The 27,578-nt window shown below is 42.8% G+C and overlaps 2 protein-coding genes across 2 annotated transcripts in view; one reads left to right on the top strand and one right to left on the bottom strand.

The window, feature by feature from the left end:
• LOC143514045 (protein phosphatase 1H-like) overlaps positions 1-9,905 on the bottom strand; it is a 19,570-nt gene extending 9,665 nt beyond the window's left edge. The window contains exons 1-3 of the mRNA XM_077004792.1: positions 9,130-9,905; positions 5,074-5,242; positions 1,725-2,066 (exon numbers count right to left, since the gene is read on the bottom strand). Of these exons, the coding sequence (XP_076860907.1) occupies positions 1,725-2,066; positions 5,074-5,242; positions 9,130-9,362 (744 nt within the window). The 5' untranslated portion in view covers positions 9,363-9,905. The remainder of the gene's footprint in view (positions 1-1,724; positions 2,067-5,073; positions 5,243-9,129) is intronic.
• An 8,338-nt stretch (positions 9,906-18,243) lies between these two features.
• il17rel (interleukin 17 receptor E-like) lies at positions 18,244-27,054 on the top strand. Its single transcript, XM_077004791.1, has 18 exons — positions 18,244-18,543; positions 19,627-19,654; positions 20,106-20,249; positions 20,437-20,543; positions 20,768-20,882; positions 21,040-21,084; positions 21,221-21,360; positions 21,806-21,877; positions 21,963-22,017; positions 22,121-22,284; positions 22,388-22,432; positions 22,634-22,691; positions 23,615-23,757; positions 25,211-25,276; positions 25,385-25,442; positions 25,814-25,933; positions 26,260-26,322; positions 26,505-27,054. Exons 1-18 carry the CDS (start codon positions 18,445-18,447, stop codon positions 26,657-26,659), a joined length of 1,677 nt encoding a protein of 558 aa, XP_076860906.1. The 5' UTR covers positions 18,244-18,444; the 3' UTR covers positions 26,660-27,054.
• The last annotated feature ends 524 nt before the right edge of the window (positions 27,055-27,578 follow it).

Below are 27,578 nucleotides of genomic sequence, written 5' to 3'. Positions count from 1 at the left end.
ACCAAAAGACAGGGGTGCAATTAAGTCTGTCAATTACATTAGGATAAGCAGCCTGCACTCCCTCAGGAATGACGTGTGTGTGTGTGTGTGTGTGTGTGTGTGTGTGTGTGTGTGTGTGTGACGTAGTTCCAAGAGTGGGTGCAGAGGAAGCAGACACTCTGGTACACTCCCTTGTGAATTATCGGTTCATTGGAAACTTAGTTTTGCAGTCTCCCTTTGCTTGGAAAAAAAACTGTAAAACTGCCAGGGTGAAAATAAGTCCTCAAAAGATGAAAGCAGTGAAGCAACACACACACACACACACACACACACACACACACACACACACAAAAGCCTTCTCATTTGTTGAGTTTAAGAGTCATTCATTCCTTCAGTTTTTTCCTATTGCCATTTTGCTGACACACTCAGCTTGTACAGTAAAAGGTTTACGTGAATGAATCCTCTCTCAAATAAATCAAAACAGGCCAGACTGAACCTAATATAGTCTTAAGCCATCGCCCTGACAGGGACTTTGAACAGAAGCACGGTGATGTCTCCGCTGAACAGGTGTCCAAAGGAGTGTCCACAACGCGCTTGCGATGGGCCTGAGACACAACACGCTGCTGGTTGTCCTAAGGTGCAGCCCGACCAACATGCCATTGTATTTGGCCACTGTGGGTGGCAGGATTCCAATATTTCAGTTGTGCCAAATGACGTCCATCCTCCCTGCAGAACATCATGGATTCTGCCCCAAAACTGGAGGATTTATTTTCTCATAAGCAAGACAAGGCTCCTGGGTGCATACACATTGCGGGATCAGCGGGTGAAATGTGTTTCGTATATATGTATGTGTACGTGTGTGTGTGTGCGCAGTGGGTAGAGTGGCGGGGCAGATCGGAGGCCGAATGGGTGGGAAGAGAACCGGCAGCTGAGGGGGCAGAAGGCCTCAGGGCAGGGGGGCAGGAAGTGGCACGCAGGGCTGGTCTACTCCCCCCCCCCCCGAGCTTCCTAATGAACCATCTGATGAGTGTATCAGTGCTTGGGACTAAGGTAACAGTCATTCCTTCATGCCTCTCTACGAGTCAAGCATATTGCTATGACAAAAAAAAAAAAGAGTGAGAAAAAGAGTGAAGAAAAAAAAGAGTGAGAAATCATCTCGCACACTGGAATCTGACTCGTGACTCCATAAAGCGACAGTGACATGTAACGGACACATTACTGACACGTGCTGCCACCTAGTGGCAAATGATCACATTTCTTTTTAAACTGAAGTGTCAAATCACTCAAAACTGTTTTGGCATCTAGTAAAGTATGGAAGTTAACGGATTTGTAAACATATGGGTGCAAACATATGGTCCAAATGAAGAAAAAAATGTAACAACTTGAAATTTAATTGGGAAATGTATGAACTTGCAGAACATTTCTGTAAACTGATATTTCAAAGAGGAGAGAGTTTTCTCTCTCAGCATTTCAAATGTAAATCACATCTGTGTGACCAATTAAGGTTTTATCAAAAATTACAATAAACCACAGAAAGGAAAGCCCCCACACCCCCTAACCCAGTACTAGAGAAACAGTAAAAAAAAAATAAAACAAATAAAAATGACCTGCATACCATGTAATGAAACTGCAGAATATTTTCAGATTAAAATAAGCTTAAATATGAAGGAATTTCATCTTAAGAGAAACGCATTAGGAATTGAGCTGCTGGGGGGAGGAGCTCCGCCCACCCGCCCGTCACTCACCATCTCCTTGAAGGCGTTCTCCAGGGCGCCCACCACCAGGCTCTCGTGCGGGACCCTCTTCTCCGCGAAGAAGCGCGGCGCCGGGGAGCCGGGCGTGCCGGTGGCCCCGCGGAGCGATGCGGCCCGGGTCAGGGCTCGGTGGGCGGCGGGCGTCCCCTTCTGCTCCCCCTCCTCCCCCAGCACGGTGGGGGGCAGCGAGGCCGGGTTACGCACCAGCTCAACCACCTCCTGCAGCTGGGCCACGATGTGCCGGTGCAGCAGTTTGGAGGCCACCAGGGCGGCGCCGGAACCCGCGTGCCCGTCGAACAGAGCCCAGTAGTGGAAGACCAGACCTGCTGTCTCCTGCGTGCGTGCGCGCGCACACACACACACACACACACACACACACACACACACACACACACGAGTGATTCTATATATAGTCTGGTGTTCTGCCTACAACCTCATTGAGTCATGAACAGGTCTGATAAGGGGGGGGGGGGATACTATGACAAGACTATACAGTGCTATAACATACTATAAAAATGTTTATGGGGTTTTGGAAGAATATACAATTAATAGATTGTTTTAAAAAGTAAAAACCTATATTCTCCATTCATAAAAATACAAAGTGACTGCTGCCAAAACAACCTGCCATGAAGGTGTGTGTTTAGAGTCCATATGTATTTAAAACACGTTCATATAAAGTGGTATTAGATAGAACAAATGGTGTCATATTTACACGCAGAAGAAGGAAGTAAAACCAGGAAAATGTCAGTGAGGGTGTGATGAACACGAGATAAAAAAGGAACATTCCCTTTTAGGGTTAGAGAGGCTTTAATGAGCAGCAAGCGTCAGAAACAGCAAACCCCTTCAGGAAGGACTGGATTTGCTTCATGTGCAAAAGGTCAAAGACACGCACACACTCACTGGAAGACGAATTATCCAACAGAAAATTACAGTAACGGTTCAAGTCTCCTACTGAGATCAAGAATGGAGCCGTATCAGGGAGGGTTAAGAACCATCATCCCCACTGGCATAAACATTAGCCAAACCACGAAAATTATGGGTCTGGCCAGTAATTATAGTGAATCTAAAGTAGGTGAGAAACGGTTCGGGTGTAGAGAAGGGAACGGATGTAGATGGTGGAGTAGCTGCATCTCTCGATTTGGAATGAGGTCTGGTAAGTCTGACCTAACCGTCTCGGTGCTGGAGATGCTGTAATATCTGTTTTACAGGATTACTGAGCCCCTTACAGTTAAAACTGTTGAGTCTAAAGTCTCACCTATTATACTGTAGTTATGTTGGGTATGGTTAAAAATTGGAGGAGTTACACAAGATCAAGTGCGGACTCTGGCAGGAGCGTCTCAGCTGATGGAATGTGTTTAACCCACAGCCCTCAGTAACACAACGAGACTGCCACGCCTCTTAGCAGCCCAACCCACCTACAACTGCCACTATGGTCTTTAATGGCCTTTCTCACTTCACATGTACCAGCTGGCTTATCAGAGCAGGCAACAGGCATGCAGCGACAAGCACAAACACAGACACACCACAAACACACACACACACACACACACACACACACACACACACACACACACACACACACACACACACACACACACACACACACACACACACACACACAGCCAAGCAAACACACACGTGTGCACACACACAGCCAAGCAAACACACACGCGCGCACACACACACAGCCAAGCAAACACACACGCGCGCACACACACAGCCAAGCAAACACACACGCGCGCACACACACAGCCAAGCAAACACACACACACATTGCCACAGATGGGCACAGGCGGACAGACAGACAACCCCCACTAGTGTAGCCGTCATCCAGTCGCCAAGTCCGTGACTACAGCGCCGCTTAATCAAGGCCAACCTCGTCTCCTCAGTACATCAAATGCGACACTAAAGCAAAACTAAAAGCGAGACTTTGTGATGTTGCACGCACAGAACGAGCTCCAAGTGGTCAGACAGGCTCATTAATGATTTGCCAGTCCAGTAATAGATGCTGTAATGGGTGTTGATCCCAGCAGCACTGGTGCAGAAAAACATTCCTGGGAATTATTGCATCTGCTGCTACCCATGGAAACGTCTTACACTTTATTACACACATTTCCCTGCACAGTTTCACACACAGTTTCTTGGCATTAACGAAATGAAGAGATCTGAAATCTTGCCAGTAATTGAACATTTTGCTAATGTTCATTTTGGTGGAGATGTAGTCGAGGTTTTGGCCAGGCTCACATTACAAGCCACACACTCTTCAGCTCTGATCGTTTGTGCTCAGATTGGATTCATCTCGGAGCTTAAGGGTTCGTGTTCATAACTGCTGCATCTCTGTAATGTGAAAGCACTGGTCCGTCCAAATGCCACACATTTGCACATCGACATGTTTTTGCACAAGTGAACAGAGGTCGACTGGTGTGGGTTACTCGGCCCGTTAGATACCCAATGCTGATATTAGAGCAGGGAGGACAATGCTCAATATATAATGCCAATATCATGTTGCCCAACTTAAATTAACATTTAACACTGTTATCTGATCTAAGAGCACATAAAAAGTGACTCCAAAATAAAACAACAGAATTCACATTCGAGTCACTTCAGGCTGGTAATGTGAATATAGCCTTAGACAATGACTAAGCCTACACCTGGTCTAGAAAATGTTTATTGTTACTATATATGCACCGATGCTAAATTTCATCCCAGAACCAGACTTTAACTGTAATTTACCTGTAAAGAAATTCAGGCCAAAGTCTTTCTAAATTTCTATCATCAAAAATTATTTCCTGTACTATCGGTCAAACAAAAAATCTGACAGAATTTGCACATTTGAAATTCATAGACTAAAAATAAACGCCAGCCATCATGGGCCCTTCTGTTTTCATCTCCTTGAGATATCCCAGAGTTCTTTGCACTGACCAATCCAGAGGCAGAGTGTGTGTATATAATATTATATATATATATATATATATAGGCACTGTGACTCACATGGGCCTATAGCATGTGTGGGCGCTGGAGAGGTCAAACCAATCACAGACCCAGGAACAGTACAACTTCACTAATGCGAACAGACAAGCTTGAATGTGGGCTGGAAATGCAGCTGACATGGGGGGGAACGTAGGAGCGGACTGGAATAGCAATGAGCAGAAGGGCGTGGATGCTACTGGTGAATCGACATTACATGCATGTGAAGAAGAGCTTCACCGGCCATGGAGTTTTGGAAAGATTAAGCAGAATGAGAGGAAATTAGTTGATTGTAATGTGGGAGTTGACACAGTTATGTTATGTCTGGGCTGCTGTGACTATGACCGTGACATGCCCACGGGACCGCACTCACCTGAGAGCCATCTCTGCGACCCAGACCTTCTCCGTTAGGCAGAGAGGACCTCCGCTTGGCCGTCAACGCCCTGCTGGGCGTGGAGGAACCTCCGGGCCGCCTCTTCACCGTGAGAACTTCACAGCAGGCCTGGTCCTCGTTCAGAGCACTCTTACCTGCATTTATCACCCTGTGAGGAAACAAACACATGCCCACAATAAACAGCAGAAAGAGTAGATGGTGCTAGGAGCCCATGGACATTTAGATGACTCTGTTAGTAGGGTACACCTTTTTTGACCCTGCAGAGTCACTCGTTCCATACTGCTCGAAATATGATTGAAACCAGGTTCACAAAGCCATACATGAGGCTTTCCTTGTGGACGATACAAAACTACCAAACACCAAAACCTCAAGGAGCTGTAAAACTTCTAGAACCATCTTGTGGTGACTTCATTTTTTGGAGAAAAAAAAGACGATAAAGAGTGAATATAAACAATAATGCAGACAGTCCGTTTACTGAATATTTATAACTTTAGCAGCATTTGAACCAACACTAAATCAGAGAGAAGGAAGATGATGGTAGCCATTCACATTTAGTCCATAGACGGAGGTGACACCTCACTCACAAAAACACCCAAACAAGCCAGTGAGGAAATAAGGCCAACGTCCCTCACGGCCAGCAACGTGTGGGCGACTGAAAACTGCTTTCCTATCATCACAAACCTGACCAAGAATGTACTAATTAATGATGAGGACTGTGGTAACTATTCAAAGCTTAGGAAATTAAGCAGCATCGTTTTGCTTTGCAGTATCACGTGTGTGTAAATATAACGGGAGGAAATTGTTGTTAGGGATTGCCGTTTCTGGCATGCTATCTGATTGGATCTCTTCCGGAGAGCCGCTGAAGACGTTGGTTTGTGGGTGCCTGTTGCCTCTGGTTCTCCTGGCACCGACTCTGGACAAGACCGAAACGCCCTTCCACAGCAGTGCTCTGTGAACAGGAAGTCGGATCTCACCAATGCATCCACTACGAGCACCTCAACGGGGCTTTCACACGTTTCACATCTAGGGTACCGGTGCTACGGTTCTGACAGAAGAGAAGAAGCCATCGAGTGGAAGATGAGACACAATGAGAACAGCATCATGTATGCAAAGGTGTGTGTGTGTGTGTGTGTGTGTGTGTGTGTGTTAAGATTCACCTTGCTGGTTCTCGCTATTGTTTAACAAAAAAAAAAAAACAGCAAACATCAGAGAAAGACGGTGAGAATGAAGTGCTATTTCTAGGCAAGGCTCTGTGGGTGTACACGGAGGTCCCCTTCAACAACATGGCACACTGCAGGTAAACTTGGCTTTCTTTTCTTCCCTCTCAGCAAGAAAAAATAAATTAATAAATAAACAAAGAGCTGTGAAGCCAGTGCTTACTCCAACAACACTGATTTGCACATCTCAGCAGGGCTCAGTGGAATGAGACTGCGTCAGTCTGGGGGCAGTTCGCCTCAGTAAGAAACAGACACAATGACACACTGCAGACACAATGAAGATTCTTCGCGCTTGGTTTAATTTGCGTGATGGTGAACCACCATAGGGGTCATAGGATTAAAAGGTCGTTCACACACAAGATACAGAATAACTGATAGCATATATTGACAGCATATATTGTTAATAGCAAAGTGTTGATGGCAAAGATAATTTGATGGGATTTTTGTGGGCTGCTGGATTGCCTAAATAGTCTTGGAAAGTAATTTATCCAGGGGCCATTTAACCCCATGGAACTATTAGTTTCACACATTATAAAACATTACCCAACACTCTAGTAAAGACAGTAATAGCACATTAACTGAAATCATTTGAGTGCACTAAATAATTTTCCCTATCTGCTTAGCTGACAGCAAGTCAAAATTGTATCTCCTGCCCTCTTGCAAAAGCAGTCTCCTCAAAAGAGCAGACCTTGAGTGTGAGTGTACTTATGTTTTAAATGCAAAGATTCTCAATGATGTATTTGGGAGCATATCCTGTAAAGAGTGTTGCCTGTAGCACATCTGGACACTCGACACTGAAAACGCTGTGTGCGTCTGACTGCTTGAATGAGATCAAATTAGAAAAATCAAACAACTTCTGCTCCTTACATACTTTTCATACAAATACAAAGTGATAGTAATGGCACTGAAACCCTGCATGCATTTTAAAAAGCCACTTCATTTTACAGACACGTGTCTGACCAAAACATACCAGGCCTTTCATGGAACCGAGCTTGATACATTTGATCAATGGAAAGAGAGACGGCATCTCAGCTGTCGCAATAAAGAATTTTTGTGTTATATGGAGACTGGGTAGTGTTCACTCGTGACTTTCACATGACTTTAACCCAAAGCTGTAGCACTTTTCCACAGAAAACAGTCTGGAGTCTCTGACCCCCTCAAAGACAATATGGAGCACTGCAAAGAAATTTTCCCAGCACCAGAATTCTTAATTACCAACCACCGATAAAATGTTACTCGTCAAGTTCTTTCTGTTGCTTACTTACAGACTCATTCAATCACTGCTGTTTAATCTTCCTCATGCCATCTTTTTTCCTTCTTTGGCCACAAGGGGGCGCATCAAACGGCAGTTTAAAAAGATGCATGCAAAAATGATTACTGTCAGTACGTATCTGTGTGTTTGATCTTCAGATTAAGCTCTTGAACGTCCTGTGTGCGTCCATGATCCATGCGGCCACTTCGTTAGCAGTTTAAACTCCACTTTATCAGCCACAGAGATCTTCAAAGGCTCAACATAAACCCAGTAATCACCACTGTTTGAGGAGTGTAGCTATGATCTTTAGCCTGACAAGCACACCTAGATAATGATTTGATATGAAAGGACAACATTTCTCCCGTGAAATTCTCATTACAACAGAATCAGATATGACAATATTAGAAGATTACAGAATACACACCATCTTGCATCCTATAACTTTCATATCCGTCCTCGCAACCTTTCAGAAAAGGTATGTGTGCACAACAGGAAAACTACTCCATTTAAATAAAGCAATCCATTCGGACTGGCTGTAGAGTGATTTGATACAAAATACTTCTGTCCTCTACCAAAAATGGAAATTTAAGACACAACTCAATCTGACAGAAAATGCCTGTGGTGAAAGAGAGCTTCTGGTACAGTTGGATTTAATCACATTTCACTCTCCAGTACAGCTCCATCTTCAGTGCTTTTGGACACGTCTTTACGTCTAATGTCCAAAAGCATAGGAAAACATGTACGTTTTTTATTTTTAGGCTTTCCTCTACACCATAGAGGAAATAATTATCAACAGACTTACCCCATCTTTGGACACCACCTACAAACTACTTCTAAGTCCCAATTCTGGACTCCCTGGTGGCATTACAATGAGCTCAGTCTCACCCACCACCTCTTCTTCTCCACGTTTACTGAAGCATTATACACTCTGTACCAAAATGAATCATTATGATTTATTAAATTATGCATTAATATCTGAATCCAAGATCAGAATTTCAAGATCAGACTCTCCGTCATGTTTAAGGGGTAGAAGAGAATTTCAGAAAAACAAACCGACCCCTCTGAAGTGCAGTCTTTACGAATACCCAGGTAGTGATGCCAGCATAAAAGTGTGGCTTCTGTGCCCATCTGGTTCTGCACAGTCAAGTGAGTCAAAATAGATCAAACGCAGATTATAAGCACAAACAGACTACTGTGTGCGTATGAAGGCCAAGGTGTTATACAAAAAGTTACCAGACTCCACACCAGGCCTTTGTCTAGTACAGATGAAGTGTATGCACTCTGTACTGTAGAACTAATGGTTTGGGTAAAGGATACTCTTGTATGCATGTATGTGAGAGAGAGATAGAGAGAGAGAGAGATGCGTCGGTACCGATGAACCTGTACCTTATGGCATGAGATTCCACCACATACGTAACGCAAGTTCAGCAGTTTGAAAGCACTGACACAATTCGTGGCCCGTAGATGCCTAGATCACATTTTCTTTGACAACATCTCGTCCCCAGCAGATGAAGAACCCCTAACGCAGGCGATGCTGCTACAGGTTAAAGACGGGTGCACACTTACTCCGCGTACCCGGTCGCCCAGGCCAGTCTCCGCGTCTCCTTCAGGGTGAGAATGGGTCGTGCGGTGTGGTCCGCCGAGCACTCCATCTCGTCCGGCGACAGTGCGAGGAAGTCCGGTCTGGCGTAAGGACATTTGAGCGGCAGGTCGGCGCCATGTAGGTGTTCGGTGCCGGAGGTACCGGCCATGACACCTCCCATGAAGTGGGCCACCGCGGACTTCACCCGAGTGAGCATGTTCGCGCCGCGCCGCGCGTCCGTGCGAACCGCGCCGGTCCGTCTACCCGAACCGGTCCCCCGGGTCGTCGGTGTTCGGCTGTCACGGAGCGGCGCGGGGCAGGAAACGGCACACGAACCCTGCGTCGAGATTTCATCCAGCCGCCGTTCGGGTCCCCGGTGAACGCGGAAATAGTCTCGAGATTAGCGGTCACGTGACTCGGCGAGTGTGGGATTAGGTGGATTAGTGCGGGATTAGTGCGGGATTAGCTGGACCCGTCGGTGTCGCCACCGCGCCCGGGTGTCCAGTGCGCGTCCCCGTCCTTCTGGTTCTGGCACAGGTGTCCTCAGGGTCGGTTTGGCTCTAAATTCGGTGCAAATCTTAGTTCGCTTGTGTGATGGATTAATCCGTCTCGCATTCAGATTCAAAGCAAATTCTTATATAACCACTGATCTCGAAATGAAAACGTGTTCTGTTGCTTCGCAAGTGTGGTGGTCTTGATGCAGAGGTATCATTTCCATCAGAACTTTCAGTTTGCACCTCCAGCAGACAGTGTGTCTGGTCTAATCTATTACTGTAGACCAACTGAGTAAATTAGCGATCAGTACTAGTCTTACTGCTGACTTTCACATGACACGGAAAAGTTCTGAGCAGTGTGTGGTCCACAGGGCAAAGTTCAGTCACAGCGGGTAAATGTGGCCCAAATCCGATCTTTTCCACCAAACCTGACACGGATTTGTTATTTGGATGGAAATAAGAACACCCAAATCGAATTAGTTCGACCTTTATGCCAGTCTAGCTATGCATTCGTTATGATTGGACACGATAACAGCGAGGGAACTGCAGGACAATGTTCCGTTTTTAATACTGGCCTCCACTACAGATGAACACCAGCATTAACTTTAGAGAAGTGGCTGTTGTTGTTTACCTCTGGATTAGTGTGCTGTTATTATCAATAATAACAATTGTTTATTGATAGTAACATTTGTTGTTTACAACAATAACAATAAACTGATAATAATAATAATCAGATCTGAGCACTTCTACCTAGTGAATGCAGACTATCTGGACAGCGTTGAGTATTCGCCTCCCTCCACAAATTTGTTTTACAGTTTGGGTTGTGTATAAAATATACTATGATCTTTCAAAGTGAAAATGAAAGGAGCAACATCATATTAGCCACCATCATTTACATACATCAAAAGTAGCCAACAGTATTCATGAAAGTGATTATTTTTATTCTGTGAAGTGCAGCACACATACAGTAAATCAAATTGCCTTATAGCCTTCAAATGAAATAGATTTAGCGCCGCATCTCCGGAACATCCAGGCCATTAGGTGTCAGTATAGTTACTATTTCATAATGCGAAGAAGAATCATTTGGAAAAATAACTTATTGCCGCTTTAATTAACTCCAATCATTATTATTTTTTAATCGGATTACATAATTAAAGGCCAACGGATCTTAACCAAGTCCTTAAGAACCAGCGGACGGGCTATTATAATCTGCACCCAGAACACCTGAGCCTGGTTGGACCGTAAACTCCTGATGTAGGGTGCTAGCGCCCCCTTGTGGATCAGTAGTAGCAGTAGCGGTATAATTATGTAATACGGTTTTATTTTGTTCCACCAACCAACCAAACTGACATTGCTGTTTACAGTTATCAAAAAATGTAACACAGAATGATTCAAGGCGCACTGCAACATGCAAATAGGTGGTCTTCTCTCTAATACATAAAACGAGTACAGAGCTATTGTGTTCAGTATGATAAAACGTGGAACAAAGTTGTTACAGTGTCTATCACTGCCACTAGGGGGAGCCATTTGTCGATGAATAGCAAACATTCGCGCTCCATTCATGTGCATTCGGGGAAATCGATTCATATCTATTGGGAGACTACAACGGTCTCTAGATGGTGCATGTGGGAAGCCTTCTTTAATTTGTAATCAATATTGTATTTTATTTTAGAAAATGTGACGGAGTGGTTAATTTGCACGTGTGTTTTGTTGTGCTTTGTTTTGATTTTTTGGTTTGCTGTGACGCTGATTAATATTGAATACAGATTAAATCGATTTGTTTATTGGATTGAATTAAGGATCGCCCCAGTACCAATGAGGAACTTCTATTTACCTAAATTATACTGTTAACACCTGTGTGCCAACGGGTAATCTATTATCCCTGATCGCTAACTGTTATTAAGGACTGGTTGAACAGGAGAAAGTGGTAGAACTTCTTGTGCTGAGAAGTTGATGGTTACTTCTGTAGTCTTTTAGGTGGCCCTTGCTATATATAGATAACTGCTATGTGGCTTTGATCATTCAGGCAATTGTTTATTCAGTTGTCCTAGAACGATTGTAAACCCCATCATGGAAGATGCCATGGAGATTATATGTACATACAGTACAAGGGATTAGATTAGCCCTTCGTCTTCGTCTTCCAGAACTATGCAGCACGGGCCAAATGCTTGTGCTCCTCTGGGCAAGCTAGATGTGAATCACTGTACATGGAGACTGTGACAGAAATTATGTCATTCTTGATGAGGTCATGTAATTTAGATTATAAGAGATCATTATGAACTTTATGATTTGGTACATGTCGTTCTGGTTAAGCAGAAGGACAACAATAATGAAGTAGTGTGATTCTGACACTTACACTAACACCAAATACTCATTGGACTGTAGGTGGTTTTAAGTGTATGGGCTAGTTTGGTGTAAGACACATATGTGTGTAACCCATATCAACCCATCAGTAGTGCAAGATAAGTTAATGAGGAACACAATGAATGAGCAATCATTTAATTACTTACAATGCATGTGGGCCTATGGGCAAAATTATCTTATACTCGATTGTTGTTTGCTTTAACTCTGAAGAGAAAGATATGCTTTTTAGTGATGGAAAGTACTTATTAAAGCACACTACAATGCACTAATGTGCAGTTATAGCTTATTCTAGAGAAGTTTACTAGCTATGTATTTATGTTCATATACTGGTCTGCAGTCTGTTTTTCCAGGGTGTCACTGTTTCTATTAAGAATCTCGGAACTATTTGGAATGGCTTTAACTAATCATGTTTGCTGAATAAAACCTTCCCACACCTTGCAAGTAAACTGGGTTGTGCTGCCCTGTACAGTTATTTACACTAGACTGTGCACTGGCTCCCACATTTGGTAAATAACTCAGTCTGGACCTATTTCTGAGAGCTTTGGCTACCCATAGTCAAGATAGTTTTAGCTGTTCAAAAATAGATTTTTGCAATGATCACTGGAAGAACTATGTTGATGGTCAATATAGTGTGGATGTGAGCTTCCAATAGGATGCACTTTGACCTCATGATGGTATGCATAGCTTCAAGGGCAGCAGACAGTGACCTCGGTACCATCACTGTTTGCTTTTTAGTATGGTGGGTGCCCCGTTTCTGATCCCCTGACCCCATGATACATACAAATGGAAGTGTAGGTGTGGCTTTGAGACTGATGTATACAAGACTTGAATTCTGCACTCCTGCGTGGATGTTGTTGAGGGATTAACATCATGCATTACATTTAGATACTTTTCATCTAATTTATTGAAACTTTTGCTGCGAATACAGCTGGTATGTGTCTATCAGTGTTGGGGTACGTCTCTATCAGTGTCGGGGTATGTCTCTATCAGTGTTGGGGTATGTCTCTATCAGTGTTGGGGTACCTCTCTATCAGTGTTGGGGTATGTCTCTATCAGTGTTGAGGTATGTCTATCAGTGTTGGGGTACGTCTCTATCAGTGTTGGGGTACGTCTCTATCAGTGTTGGGGTATGTCTCTATCAGTGTTGGGGTATGTCTCTATCAGTGTTGGGGTACGTCTCTATCAGTGTCGGGGTATGTCTCTATCAGTGTTAGGGTATGTCTCTATCAGTGTTGGGGTACCTCTCTATCAGTGTTGGGGTATGTCTCTATCAGTGTTGGGGTATGTCTATCAGTGTTGGGGTACGTCTCTATCAGTGTTGGGGTATGTCTCTATCAGTGTTGGGGTACGTCTCTATCAGTGTCGGGGTATGTCTCTATCAGTGTTGGGGTATGTCTCTATCAGTGTTGGGGTACGTCTCTATCAGTGTCGGGGTATGTCTCTATCAGTGTTGGGGTATGTCTCTATCAGTGTTGGGGTACCTCTCTATCAGTGTTGGTGTATGTCTCTATCAGTGTTGGGGTACGTCTCTATCAGTGTTGGGGTATGTCTTTATCAGTGTTGGGGTACGTCTCTATCAGTGTTGGGGTACGTCTCTATCAGTGTTGGGGTACGTCTCTATCAGTGTCGGGGTATGTCTCTATCAGTGTTGGAGTATGTCTCTATCAGTGTTGGGGTACCTCTCTATCAGTGTTGGGGTATGTCTCTATCAGTGTTGGGGTATGTCTATCAGTGTTGGGGTACGTCTCTATCAGTGTTGGGGTATGTCTCTATCAGTGTTGGGGTATGTCTATCAGTGTTGGGGTATGTCTCTATCAGTGTTGGGGTATGTCTCTATCAGTGTTGGGGTACCTCTCTATCAGTGTTGGGGTATGTCTATCAGTGTTGGGGTACGTCTCTATCAGTGTCGGGGTACGTCTCTATCAGTGTTGGGGTATGTCTTTATCAGTGTTGGGGTACGTCTCTATCAGTGTCGGGGTACGTCTCTATCAGTGTCGGGGTATGTCTCGATCAGTGTTGGGTTACGTCTCTATCAGTGTTGGGGTATGTCTCTATCAGTGTCGGGGTACGTCTCTATCAGTGTCGGGGTATGTCTCGATCAGTGTTGGGTTACGTCTCTATCAGTGTTGGGGTATGTCTCTATGTCTCTATCAGTGTTGGGGTATGTCTCTATCAGTGTTGGGGTATGTCTCTATCAGTGTTGGGGTACGTCTCTATCAGTTTTGCATATCGAGAGACTGAAATTCTTGCCCATTCTTCCTTGCAAAACAGCTTGAGCTCAGTGAGGTTGAATGGAGAGAGTTGGTGAACAGCAGTTTTCAGCTCTTTCCACTGATTCTCCATTGGATTCAGGTCTGGGCTTTGACTTGGCCATTCTAGCACCTGGATACGTTTATTTGTGAACCACTCCATTGTAGATTTTACTTTACGTTTAGGATCATTGTCTTGTTGAAAGATAAATCTCCACCCTAGTCTCAGGTCTTTTACAGACTCCAACAGGTGTTCTTCCAGAATGGTCCTGTATTTGGCTCCATCCATCTTCCCATCAATTCGAACCATCTTCCCGGTCTCTGCTGAAGAAACAGGCCCAACCCATGATGCTGGCACCACCACGTTCGACAGTGGGGATGGTGTGTTCAGGGTGATGAGCTGTGTTGCTTTAGCACCAAACACTTTGTACTGTGGCCAAAAAGTTCAATTTTTTGTTTAATCTGACCAGAGCACTTTCTTCCACATGTTTGGTGTGTCTTTAAACTAGACTTTTTTATGGATATCTTTGAGAAATGTCTTTCTTCTTGCCACTCTTCTATAAAGGCCTGATCTGTGCAGTGTACAACCGATTGTTGTCCTATGGACAGACTCTCCCACCTCAACTGTAGATCACTGCAGTTCATCCAGAGAGATCATGGGCCTCTTGGCTGCATCTGTCATCAGTCTTCTCCTTGTTCGAGATGGAAGATTTGCAGTGGTGCGATACTCCTTCCATTTCAATATGATCGCTTGTACAGTGCTCCTTGATGTTTAAAGCTTGGGAAATCTTTTTGTATCCAAATCTTTAAACTTCTCCACAACAGTATCTCGGACCTGCCTGGTGTGTTCTTTGGTCTTCAAGATGCTCTCTGCACATTAAACACAACCCTGAGGCTATCACAGAGCAGGTGCATTTGAGGTTACTTGATTACACAAAGGTGGATTCTGTTTATCGTCAGTCATTTTGGACAACATTGGAGATCCGGAGATCCTCACTGAACTTCTGGAGCAAGTTTGCTGCACTGAAAGTAAAAGTGGCCGAATAATTTAGCACCCCCCACTTTTCAGTTTTTTAGTTGTTAAAGTTTTTAAATATTCAATAAAATTCATTTCACTTCACGACTGTGTCCCATGTGTTGTTGATTGTTCACAAAAAAATTTTTAAACTGTATATCTTTGTTTGAAGCCCGAAATGTGTCAAAAGTTTGAAAAGTTGAAGGGGGCCGAATACTTTCGCAAGGCACTGCATATTTTGGGGAAGCTGAGTGTGTAGGTCTTTTGCCCCTAACACCTAAAAGAACCTGTGCTGACACTTTAGCCTTGTAGGTATAATTTCCCAGGTCCCCATGGGGTGGTAGTCAGTTACATCTGTTGTACATCTAGGTTACACACAGCCCACAGGCTGTCTTGGATGCAGACAGTTCTACTAACAGAGCAATAGAACGAACGCACTGTGTGGTTTGTGTTCTGGGCCACACGACTTTCTGGCTGTTTAGCCATCCACACATAAGCAAAACAACTCAAATACATTGGGCACTGCTAAACAGTAGGAATTACTTTGTTGTCTGTACAGTTGGGTGAGTAGTAACTCCACCCCCTTTTTTTAGAGAGCTACAGAAGAGTTGCCATTTGGCTTGCTTTTTCCTGGTGACTGCTGGTAAGGCATCTAAAAGTCTTTTGTCATGTTCAGACAAGTGACTCACTAAAGCAGAATTCACAGTCACGCTTTAATAAGTTCTAAAGAGTTTCCCAAAAGCAAATTAGACCTATTAATCATCTCCTAAATTAGAACTATGCAAATGTTTAACGGGATTTATTGTTGGGACATTATGGCCTTTACGGTAGGTGATGTAGTACTGCACCGGTATCACACTTCCAATAAAATGTTGAAGAGTGATAATTGCTGGTCTTTAATAATCCCACAGTCATGATGCATACTGAGAAGCATAAAAGCACTTAACTGTTCGAGATCACATAACCATCTTGAAACACAAATGTAGCATTTGCTGTGTGGAAAAATTGTTTGATGCCTCCACTGTTGTATCTGGTATGTCGGTGACATAGATGTTGCAACTATTCAACAAAGGTCAGCAGAAATGAGAATTTCACAGGGTGGATTCATTTTGGAAAAGAAACTGGTTAGAGATGGGTTTTAAATATATGGATTTGGTAGCAAACTGCAGAAATGACTGCTAACTCACAGACATGGGCATCAAATAGACATTAAATAGAGATTACAGATCACTATGACACTATGATTTGTATTGAAAACCCTTGAGTTTCACTAAAGCAAACATTTACAGGCAAGTAGCTCTTGTAATAATAAACATTCATGAGTCAACTATAAGAAAGAAGGAGTTGCTTTGTCACTGTGAAGTGTTTTGTAATAGTGAATCTGGCAAATCTTCAACCTAATATGTATAGACTGAATGTTAATGTCGATGGATAAGCTAAATATTTCCACAGGGATCATTGAAGCATACTGTAATTAAATGACTTTTTATCATCTTTAATTAGGGGTGTCTTTCAATACCTCCTATTTTGTATGAACCAGGAACTGAAAAGGTACTCTAAACAATAGATATCTCGTAACTATAAAACATTAGTTTTTGTGCTAACAGTTACACCAGCACTATATTTAGACAAACATATCTAACCCTTGTGATAAAATAAAATTTCCACTTCTCATAATGTGTGTTTGTGTGTATATATACTACAATAAAATTGACAGTAAAATTTTTTAATGCTTTAATGTTAACCATCAGGGTAAAGGCGAGTTTGCCACTAAAATGGATGTTCTGAGGGGAAAAATAACGTCTCTGTCCCGACTGAGACGGATGTCTGTGTTAACCAGTCAGAAGATCTCGCTACAAGGAAGTCATCTCTGCATACCTAATATGGTATTTCTACTGAGACTACACAAATCATGGACAGTATTCACTGTATGTTTTGTGTGTCATATCAAATGTGGCTTGGGCCAATTTTTGTGGCAAGATTTGACTAACTGTCCTATTTTAAAACAATAACCTCAAAGCGGGTGGTAGTTGAACAGTGTAATAAAAACAATTAACATCAAAAAATAAAGCTGCAAATTCCCGATAATGGGCATGGGATCTTGTAGAAGTTCACTAGATCTTTATACAAGATGCAATCTGTAGTGACTCATCATAATTCTAACACTGCAGTTTACGTAATCAGACTTAAGTTAGCTAAGCTGTAAGTTGTTCAGCACAATTGTTTTATAAAATAAAACTGCTAAAAAACTTCTGCAGAAAACCAGGTACCTGCTTAATAGAGTTTAACCCAATCAGCAAGGTTTGCGGGGTTACTTGTTTAAACTCAGGTTGATCGAACAATTTTGCTGTTACGTCTGTTTAAGAACATCTCCAGAGTTTTCAGCTTCACAAATATATGGTTTGTATATTTCATAAGGACAAACCTTTCAAAATCACCTGATCTGAACTTTTTCAGTTTTAAAAGTGTATGCCTGGATAATGACCTCATTCAAAGCCAATCACTTTTTAATAAACCTTTCAACTCCCCTGCAGCCTTGATCCCAAAAACCCCCAACACACAACACAGTTGTTGGCAAGGAAAAAACGCATTCAGCAATGATTTGCAATGCACTTGCAGCACACTACATGTGATGCCCAATATAAGTGGCATGAAATCGCAAGGGGCCTACGCACTAGTCTACATCACATCTGTCTTCAGGCACTGTCTTTTGGCCAGTGAGAGAGAGCACCAGAGAGAGCATGCACGTTCTTAAGTGTGTGCATAGAAGAGAAAGAAAGTGACTCAGTTGTGTGTGTGTGTGTGTGTGTGTGTGTGTGTGTGTGTGTGTGTGTGAGAGAGAGAGAGAGAGAGAGAGAGAGAGAGAGAGAGAGAGAGATTCTAGATAGAGGAGGGAGGGAGAGTGAGGTTTACTTACGGGGCGGGTTGTTTTCCCTCCTCTTAGCCACACGCATTTAAAGCTCATCCTTGATTCAAAGGGTTGCAGAGACTCCAGAACAGGTAGAGCAGAGCTACATTTTGGAGTATCAGCCTGCTCCTGCCCTTAGTTCACATTCTGGGTAGCACTGTCTCCAGTGGCTCAGTTGACTTGGACTTTATTAGCAAAAGAGCTCTGGCTCCTGTGCAGTTGCTCAATTCAAGACAATTCGGTCCTCACCTAGATTCATTTTTGTCAGGATGAGGAACATGGTGTTTCTACTTCTAGCATTCTACACCTCCAGAGTGCAAGGAGAAAGAATCGAGACAATTGAGCAGTGTGGAGTCCACTGTTCTCAGGTACCTGACTGGAAGTTCTCTCACAAGTTGTATTCTCTTTTAGAGGGTGTTTCTTTATCCTGGATCTGTGCATGGGCAGAGCACTAATGGGATTTATTTAATACTGTTCAGTTCAAATTAGGGGTAGTAGTGTTATTCTGGTAATTCTGGTCAGTTATCTTCAGTGTGTCTATGAGGGGTGACTGGACCCTGGGAGCTAGTGACAGTAGAGCTAGTAGTGAAATAGAATTAAAAAGGGTTTCAGTAAAATGAAAGAAAAAAGAAAGGTGGGAAATAAAAAAGAAAGGAAGAAAGGAAGGAAGAAAGAAAGTAAAAGATGAAAGAAAGAAAAACTGAAAGTTTCATTTTTGGCTGGTGATAAGGTTAGAGTTCAATTCAAAAGGAGGTATAGCATTATCACAGATAAATTGAAATATGGCTTTGTGCGAACATGAATGCGTGGGTGTGTATAGTTGTAAGAAATTATGCAATCGGTGCTAAATTTATCCTTTTGACTATCATTCATATACAAACCTTTGATCATTAACTTGACAGAATGAGTTGGCAATAAACTACAAATACTTTTCATGAAATTGCCAGTATACTTTAAGACTAGCAGTGCAACACAGCTCAGAGATTCAGACATATATGCTGTCCAGTGTGATGTACACACACCCTATATATATCTGCAGTTTCCTGCTGCTTGGCTATGAACCAGGCCCTTCCAATATAGTGCCTTCAATAACTAATCACAGATGCTGTGACGTATTTATGTATATATGTATACCATTATTCCCAGTCCCAGGAAGGCATTACTTGTCATATCAGATACACAAAAGCACATTATTGATAAGGATGTCTGCACACTTTGCTGCAATTGCACTCGAGTTTGGAACCAGGATGTAGCCCTGCACAAAGTGAGCTGGGCAAACCCCTTATGTCTCTGTAGCTTCCTCCTGCTTGGCTGTGAGCCAGGCGCGTCCATTATACCGACTTCAATAACTACGGTTGATGTGTCATCTCCAGCATGGGATTTGGTTTTGCCGTGTGTGTCATGGTAAATCAGAAGTAGTAAGCTATACTCTTGTGTGTCTCTCTTTACAGGGACTTCGCTGCAAAGCCAAGTCACACTGTGAGTAGTGATTTTGTTTGTTTGTTTATTTATTTAGGTCTCATAGTGGTGAATGTGTGTGGAGTGTAGTCTCCTCTAAGGACATCTCACAAATGCTGGTTATATTATATTGTGACAAGCACTCTTATCTTACAACACTGCAATCTTTACAGGAAGGCTCAAGTTTCCCCACAGCATTTATTAGTTGTGTACTGTAATCTAACAGTGCTGTCAAAGGTTGGACCTGAACTCATTTAAAAAGCTCCATAACACTAACTGCCAAATGTTTCATAAGTTAGTACTGCTGTGTTGAACATTGCCACACAAACCCTGTTTTGTTAATTCCACCACAAACTGACACAAAAAAACAAAATCTCCTAGTTGGACAGCATATACTTAATCCACTGGACCCAAATTCACTAGGTGTTTGGTCAGAATGGCCCTCGGTCTGATGGAGTTTTTGCTTTCCCAGTGTCACTCGAGTTCTGCAAGACTCCCCCGGCCGGCGTGACCAGTGAGGTGTTCAGCAACACCAGCATTTCTACGGTGATGAAGTGTGGCACACCACAGCGCTGTTCTCTCCATCTCAGAGTCAGGACAGTTCTGCATATCAGTGGTACGTTCCTCTTATTACGTATTTATTACTAATGAAACACACACACACACAAACACTCACAGAAATGGAGCAGGGTTTACTTAGACGTTTTCCTCAAACCTATACCAAAAGTTCTAACGCTAATAAACTTCATATCATATCACCTTGTTGACAGGTGAGTGACTGTATGCTCTCCCCTCTCTTCTAGAACACACCCATGGGATCCATATCTGTACGTTTGCGGCAGGCATGATGGAGCGTTGCCGGATTGTGAGCTTCTCGCGAACAGAGCGAGCAAAGTTAGTGGACAAACAGGTATTACAGTGCTTTACCAGCAATGTACATTCTCCTTAACCTGCTTAATTCAAGCAAAATGCATATATTCATAGATCGGTTTTATCTAGAGAGGACAGCAGCAAATTAAATACTCTCGCATGTGTGTACTCTTCATGTCCTGTGCCAAAGCTAGATGAAGAATTCTGGGAGTTTTGCATATGTCGCTGAAACTAAGACTTGATGGCTTTTGTCATGTTCGGAAGGTGAATATTCAGGAAGACTGTCTGGAGGTTGGTGCTGGGCAGGATATGCATGTAACTCTCAAGACCTGGCCATGGTTCTGCGACGTGGCCGTTTTCAGCTTACACCGTGTAGCAGGTATTGAAGAAGGACAGGGCTTCTGTTATCATTTAGTTTAAGCTAAAAAAATAATTTCTGTACTAGACATTTGGAAGTTTGTGCCAAAAGTAGATTTGTTGATAACAAAATCCATTTGAAAAGCATGTTTGCAATGTTTTTTTCTTTCTTATACCAGACTGCAGCAACACAGATGTACGAAAAAGCGTTACTGAATGCATCAGTAAGTTTGGACTACAGCAGTTCATAAATGGTCCCCTCTACCCTCATACAAATCCTTATCTATACAGTAACATCTACTGTAAAAAAATACTATGGCATACTGAACCCATCACATGTAGTATTTCCTGTCTTGGAAGCGGGGAGGATTTACTACGAGGAGGACGTGGGGAGGAAGGAGCTGTCGGTGAGCGTGTCTGAGATGCTGGAGGATAGAGACTATCACCTGAGACTGTGTCACAAGGACTACCTCTGCACAGGCACGGGAGACCATGTGCTGGTGAGTCACCTTCACCCCAGGGCTCCTGGAACCTTGTGATAGTCACACTTCGCACGATCTCAATCGCCCAGGATCTTCAGTTTTGACCGGAACTCGGTGAGGCGAACACGGTTAAGAATCTCACATGCTGAATATTTATATGATTTGCATGTACGTGAACATATCTAGAGGTTCTAGATCTGAGTCCAGCATTTGGTTTTGGAGGGTCACGACCTCCACTGCTGTGTTTTAAGCAGATATTGGCAGCATGTTAGGTCATGCTACATTTACGTGCCTTTAGGGAAGAACGCAGGGAACCTATGACTTTACACAGACAGTATATTACGACATGCAAAACCAGGTTTACAACATACTATCTTTGTCAGGAAAAGTGGAGCAGAAAAGCAGGTGACTCTACAAAAATAGTGTTGGGCAGAATTCCAATCGGTCCTGTTTCCTGTTACAGCTAAAAAAGGAGAATCCGCTGAAGAACGCCACCTTCAAGTATTCCAGAGCTGTGCCCTGCTTGTGCATTGAGGTAACAGGAAATAAACATGTCAATCTGATGCATTGGCAAAAATGTTGCGTCTGAGTAATATTTGCTACGTGATGTTTTGCCTTAGGGCTGGTCAGCCACGTCAGACGCACCACGTGTTCAGGTCTGCCCTTTCAAAAATCGTAAGTATGCGTGGAGTTCGTGCACATGTAAGCAGCACAGACACAGGCGTTGCTTGGCTACTGTTGATCTGAGCACCAATCAAAACTCCTGTCATTCCTAAAGGGGTTGAGGAGCTGTGGTCGGGTATATCCTTTGACCCAGTGACAGAGACACTCTCGTGGGAGGCAGCATGCCACATCAACGCTGTCGTGGCCCTGTGCGAGCTACGTGACGGGGGAATGTGTGAAGACCTTCCCCGTTCTCTTCAGACATTCTCCAGAGGAAAAGTAAGCCTCCCACTGAAACCAAATAAAAATACTAGAGTAAAGGACGTATAAGGCATACAGTATAAGGAGCAGTGCATTTTAATTTGCTCCTAACCCTTTTCAGGTGACATATTCAGCAGTAGATCCTCACCCACAGCTTTGTATGAAGGTAAATATTACCATTGAATCTGTTTCCCTTTAATCATGTGTCAACCGGCTTGTTTTGATTAAAAGCCAGTGCTAAGATTACCATGTAGGCACACAGCTGTTTCAGGGTCACCGCGCCGTACACTGATTTGACTCGTGAATAACACTCCCACTCGCTTGTCAGACAATATTATTGTGACCTTATCTGGGTTTCATCTTTTAGTTCATCACAGAGGCCGGGGAGTGGCTTAAATGCCCATTTTTGGAGGGGGATTTCCCGGGTAAGTTGCCTCCCTTAACGTTGGCTTGTCCCAACAAGCACCAAATGTATTTACTGCTCAAGTTCTTATTTATAGCTGCTTCCTGACGTCCCCGGGAACATACAGTGGCAGTGATTTTTTTTTTTTTAACAATGCGTGTGTACATATCTACCTGCTTGTTTATGTCTTTTATACATCTATTTTTTTTTTTTTTGAGGGTGAATGGGTAGAAGCGATTTGTCAACTGCAGGTTGCTATGTCATGGGGTTTCCTGCTTGAGGAGTGCCTGTGACGTCATGTTGTGTAGTGTTTCCCTCCGCCTTACTAATCTGGTGTCACTAGATGACGGGACGAGTTGAGTGCATAGCACTGTACTGAGTCGTGAATCTTATGCCTCGGAAATAGGGGATAACAATATATTTGAAAATGAAAGTGTGTCATTAAGGGCAATAAAGCAATGTAATACATAACGTTCCTGCATAGTACAATACACTCAGGAAGAACAGGACTAAATGTAATGAAATCACCCCTCTGTAACAGGACTAAATGTAATGAAATCAGCCCTCTGTAACAGGACTAAATGTAATGAAATCAGCCCTCTGTAAAAGGACTAAATGTAATGAAATCAGCCCTCTGTAAAAGGACTAAATGTAATGAAATCAGCCCTCTGTAACAGAACTAAATGTAATGAAATCAGCCCTCTGTAACAGGACTAAATGTAATGAAATCAGCCCTCTGTAAAAGGACTAAATGTAATGAAATCAGCCCTCTGTAACAGGACTAAATGTAATGAAATCAGCCCTCTGTAAAAGGACTAAATGTAATGAAATCAGCCCTCTGTAACGGGACTAAAACTAACCACAAGGTTAATGTCTAAACTCTGCAGTGTAAGTAAATACATTCAACTGACCTTTTCTAAATTGCTCTCTGTATGTGTGTCCTAGTTTGGCACCTAGAAGTGACCACACCAGAAGGATACCCACAGCTGCTAGTGACATCCCGGGTCAGAGCAAACCTTTCTCTGAGCATGTGTGCCAGGACGGGGTCCAATATGTGTGAAGACACACATACCACCTTAGTTCATGCGGTAAGTCAGCGGTATGGGCCTGTTAATGTAAGATGAACTACTCAATCAATATGCCAACTACAAACACGTTTCATTTCCAATAGAGACTGTTGGTATGGCCATTAGCTATTCTTGACGCATCTGCTTTTTAGACGTATGAAACCTTTATAAATATTAGCCCTGCCGCCCAGTCAAAACATACCAGAGTAACTGACTAATGCAGACAGTATGACACACGTTAATGATAGCCACGACAATAATGCAACTAAGAATAGCCTTTACATAATCAGTTTCCATAAATAATTTTGATTGTTGCTGCATCACGTCACAACACGGATATACGTACGCTGTGTCACACATCATGGAACAAGCTCTTTAAAAAAAACAGTGGATGCGCTTGGTATGCTTTAACAGGTGGCTAGTAACGTGAGCATGGCACAGCCATTGGTAAGCTAGGTTGTGCTGGTGCAAAGCTATTGGCTCTCAAACCAGCAGTGGTCAAACCAGATTTCCTCTGCAGTCAAGCAAAGGGCTGTATGCAGAGTGCACAACACAGGTTCAGATCTGCTTCATGCAATGCTTTCATCCTGGGTGCTGGAAACCCATGGAGATGCCTACAAAATGAGCATCCTAGCCTTAAGCAACCATAGCATGAAAAATAAAACCAGGGGATACACTGCATTGGACACATAGACTAATGAAAGAATAATGTAGATAAGTAGGATTTATTATTGCCATAATGACAACCAGAATACCACCACCTCAACTTGCTCCTCAGCATGGAGGAGCAGCGGTTCTCCTCGCTGTGTCCGAGAGAGGAAAGGCTCATGCCGTCCAGTTGTACCCATCGTGAACTTTTTGCCATTATCCAGAAAACTTGCATTTTCAAAATCCTTTCAAAGTTTTGAGCTGCAGAGGTTTCATGAATTTCGTCTGCATTTGAGTTGATATTTGAATAAAATAAATGAATAAATCAAATTGAAGTAATGACAAGATGAATGAAGTATGATGAGACTTTCATTTAGCCACTACATTGCAAGGAAGCCAAGATTCTTTCATTGACAGCCAGCTCTTTTAAAGTATTGTGCATTGTATTTCCCAGCAGTATAAGATAATAAATAATGAGTCACCTGGCATGATGATACAGTTCAGTTATTCAAGAGTAGTTCAACAAACCTTTGAATGATTACATCTTGGAGAGCACTGCATGTAAAGTTACTGACAGATGTATGGCATGTTTGCATGATTATCTTTCATGAATAATGTCATTCATCAAACTGTCCGCAAAACACCATGTTATAAATATCTGAGATAGATCAGATTTGCATAATTGCACAATTACATAATTGCCGAAGGCCGCATATAGCCACTGACATAGCCAGGACCATAATTATGATTAATAATGGAAGGGATGCGTTCAAGATTTAAGACATGGTAGACCTCAGACCTCACCATGTTTCTGCTGATTTTACAGGAGAAATTTAAGTCTGTGCGCCCCAATCTGACCATGGATTTCTGCCAGCCAACATACTGCATCAAGGTAAGCGCAATAAGATGGAGGCTGAGCGCACGTTTATTCATCCTCGGTGTCCATAGCAAAATCTTTACCTTTAATTGATGGTGCTCACTAAATGCTCTTCTCACCCAGGCCAAGCGGTTAGATGCACAATATGGAATCACAGTTCTCCACTGCCAGCTGCCATGTTGTAAGTTTCAGGACTTTTTATTCTTTATGAGGAATAAGAATGTCTGAGACAATTACCGTCCACGTATTCTGAAAACATCTCCATTCCTGCCACACAAGATATTATCGGTTAGTTCTGAGGTGGGGGATTTCTGACATTTAGAAGTTCTTATGCTTGCACCTGACGAGCCCTAACCTGCCCAACGCCACCCTTTTTGACTGTATGTCACATCACCCAAAGACATGCCAAAGCACTGACAAAAGTTCCTTTTTGAATCCCCAAGGCAAACATGTTTTGCACCTGTGTCCTTCAGCTATGCGATCCTCCGTTCTTACGTGAAAATCTCATCCTGACGGTGGCCTTCGTGTGACTGTCGCACTCTCTCTCTGTAGCTCCGGCCTTTAAATCCGTTTCCACGGACACCTACTGGCAGCTTGTGCACATGGTGTCGTTGCCGGCGATGCTGGCTACAGCTGTCGTCATGGCTACTTTTGCGATGGCCATAATATTAGGTAAGCTGTTTTGCATGTGTATAGGTGACTATAATGCAAAACCTTACAGAGTACGGGAAATACACTGGTCATAAAAGTGCAAATATCATAAAAGTGCAAAAATCAACAAGAGCGCTAGCTTGTGCTTCAAGGCCGGGCTCTTGTGGGTTATTTTTGTTTATTTGTATATGATCAGTGTAATTTGTCGCATGCTCTCATATGCAAACAGGCCTGTTGTGCTTCTGATTTGCCAGACACACCTGCCCAGAACATAAAGTATAAAAGAAATGTGCAATACACCCTGATGTTTCTACTTTGCTCTGATGCCCATGTTTAATTTGAACCAGTTTACAAGATCAAGCAGATGACGCAGGCTCTGGACGATGTCTGCTCGCAAGGAGATCACACCGGTGAGAAAACGTTTTTTGTACCTACAAAACAAACACCTGCAACCTTCTGAGTACTGAAAAATGAAAAATAGTTATTGGACTTAATTGTGAATTTGTGCGAACCACACCCAAAGTGAGAACCTACACTCAGTTTGCAAACAGTACGTTATTCCTTGACCAATAATGCTCCCAATGCATTTCAGGCCCTTTAACCCCGATGACTGGGAAGTCAGGCGTAGAATCTCAGCTTGCATGCAAAGGCCTTCTTCATATGCCATACAACGTAGGAAGCCCACAGTTAAGACAAGGTGACAAATCAAATCTACTGGAAGGCTTCTCAAACAACTTCGAGGTATAGCTATAAGAGTATAGCTATAAGTATAGCTATAAGAGTTATAGAGCTCGGACACATACCTTGTCTGTTCAATTATTATTATTATTATTATTATTATTATTATTATTATTATTATTATTATTATTATTTTAATTGACACATTACCAGAGTGTTTCATGAAAATCCTTTACTATGCAGTCATCATTCATTTTTTTTACTGTTGCACACAGTGATTTCATGTTTGTATTTATGTGATATGTGCTGTATGTTCTTGTGAGATGTGTTTATTTTTTTATGCCCGTTCCTGTTGAATTTTAATGAATTGTATCATGTCTATGTTCATTTATGAATATTCAGTTACACTGCCATTTTGTTTGGAAAAAAAAAACTGTTAATAAAATATCGATATTTTCTGCATAAACAATTGCAAATTGATTTTGTGCTTTCTGAGATGACAATAAAAGTTGAATGTGCTTTTGTTAGAATTGGCATTCCCTAAGTTCATATTGGAACAGTACCGCAGATATCCCTGGGGGGCTGTGCCTCCAGACTGGCCCCCGCACCTTCACCATGGCACTCTTCACCAGACTGGGGGGTTTACTGTTTACTGTAACAGTACCCGTTGACTCTCTTGGCTTCCCCCTCCCACGCTCACCGTGCCAAATGCATTTGTTACAGATAGAATCTTAAAAGTAACCTTCATTCCATGAAGGATTTCAACCCGAGATTCCTGCTTTCACTTTAGAGATAATGTTTCAGGAATTATCGCATTATTGCATGCAGTATGTCTCATGCTGCAATACCTACACAATGCTGCAGTTGTATTGCTTCTCGGGTTGTACAGGTGGGGCTCTCAATAAGATCTGTGTTTACTACTGTTGTACCGTGTATGTCATGTGTTGTAAGATCTTACAGAACAGAATGAGGAAAAAGATTTGGGTCC

The sequence above is a fragment of the Brachyhypopomus gauderio genome, chromosome 5, assembly GCF_052324685.1.
Source record: "Brachyhypopomus gauderio isolate BG-103 chromosome 5, BGAUD_0.2, whole genome shotgun sequence".
Lineage (NCBI taxonomy): Eukaryota > Metazoa > Chordata > Actinopteri > Gymnotiformes > Hypopomidae > Brachyhypopomus > Brachyhypopomus gauderio.
This window is presented reverse-complemented; position numbering and strand designations above follow the sequence as displayed.

Excerpts from the sequence above, each read along its gene's own strand:
- il17rel (XM_077004791.1), top strand. The coding sequence starts at position 18,445 with ATGAGGAACATGGTGTTTCTACTTCTAGCATTCTACACCTCCAGAGTG. Across the intron at positions 20,544-20,767 it reads CAAAGTTAGTGGACAAACAG|GTGAATATTCAGGAAGACTG; the intron begins GTATTACAGTGC and ends CATGTTCGGAAG. Across the intron at positions 21,085-21,220 it reads AAGCGTTACTGAATGCATCA|CGGGGAGGATTTACTACGAG; the intron begins GTAAGTTTGGAC and ends CTGTCTTGGAAG.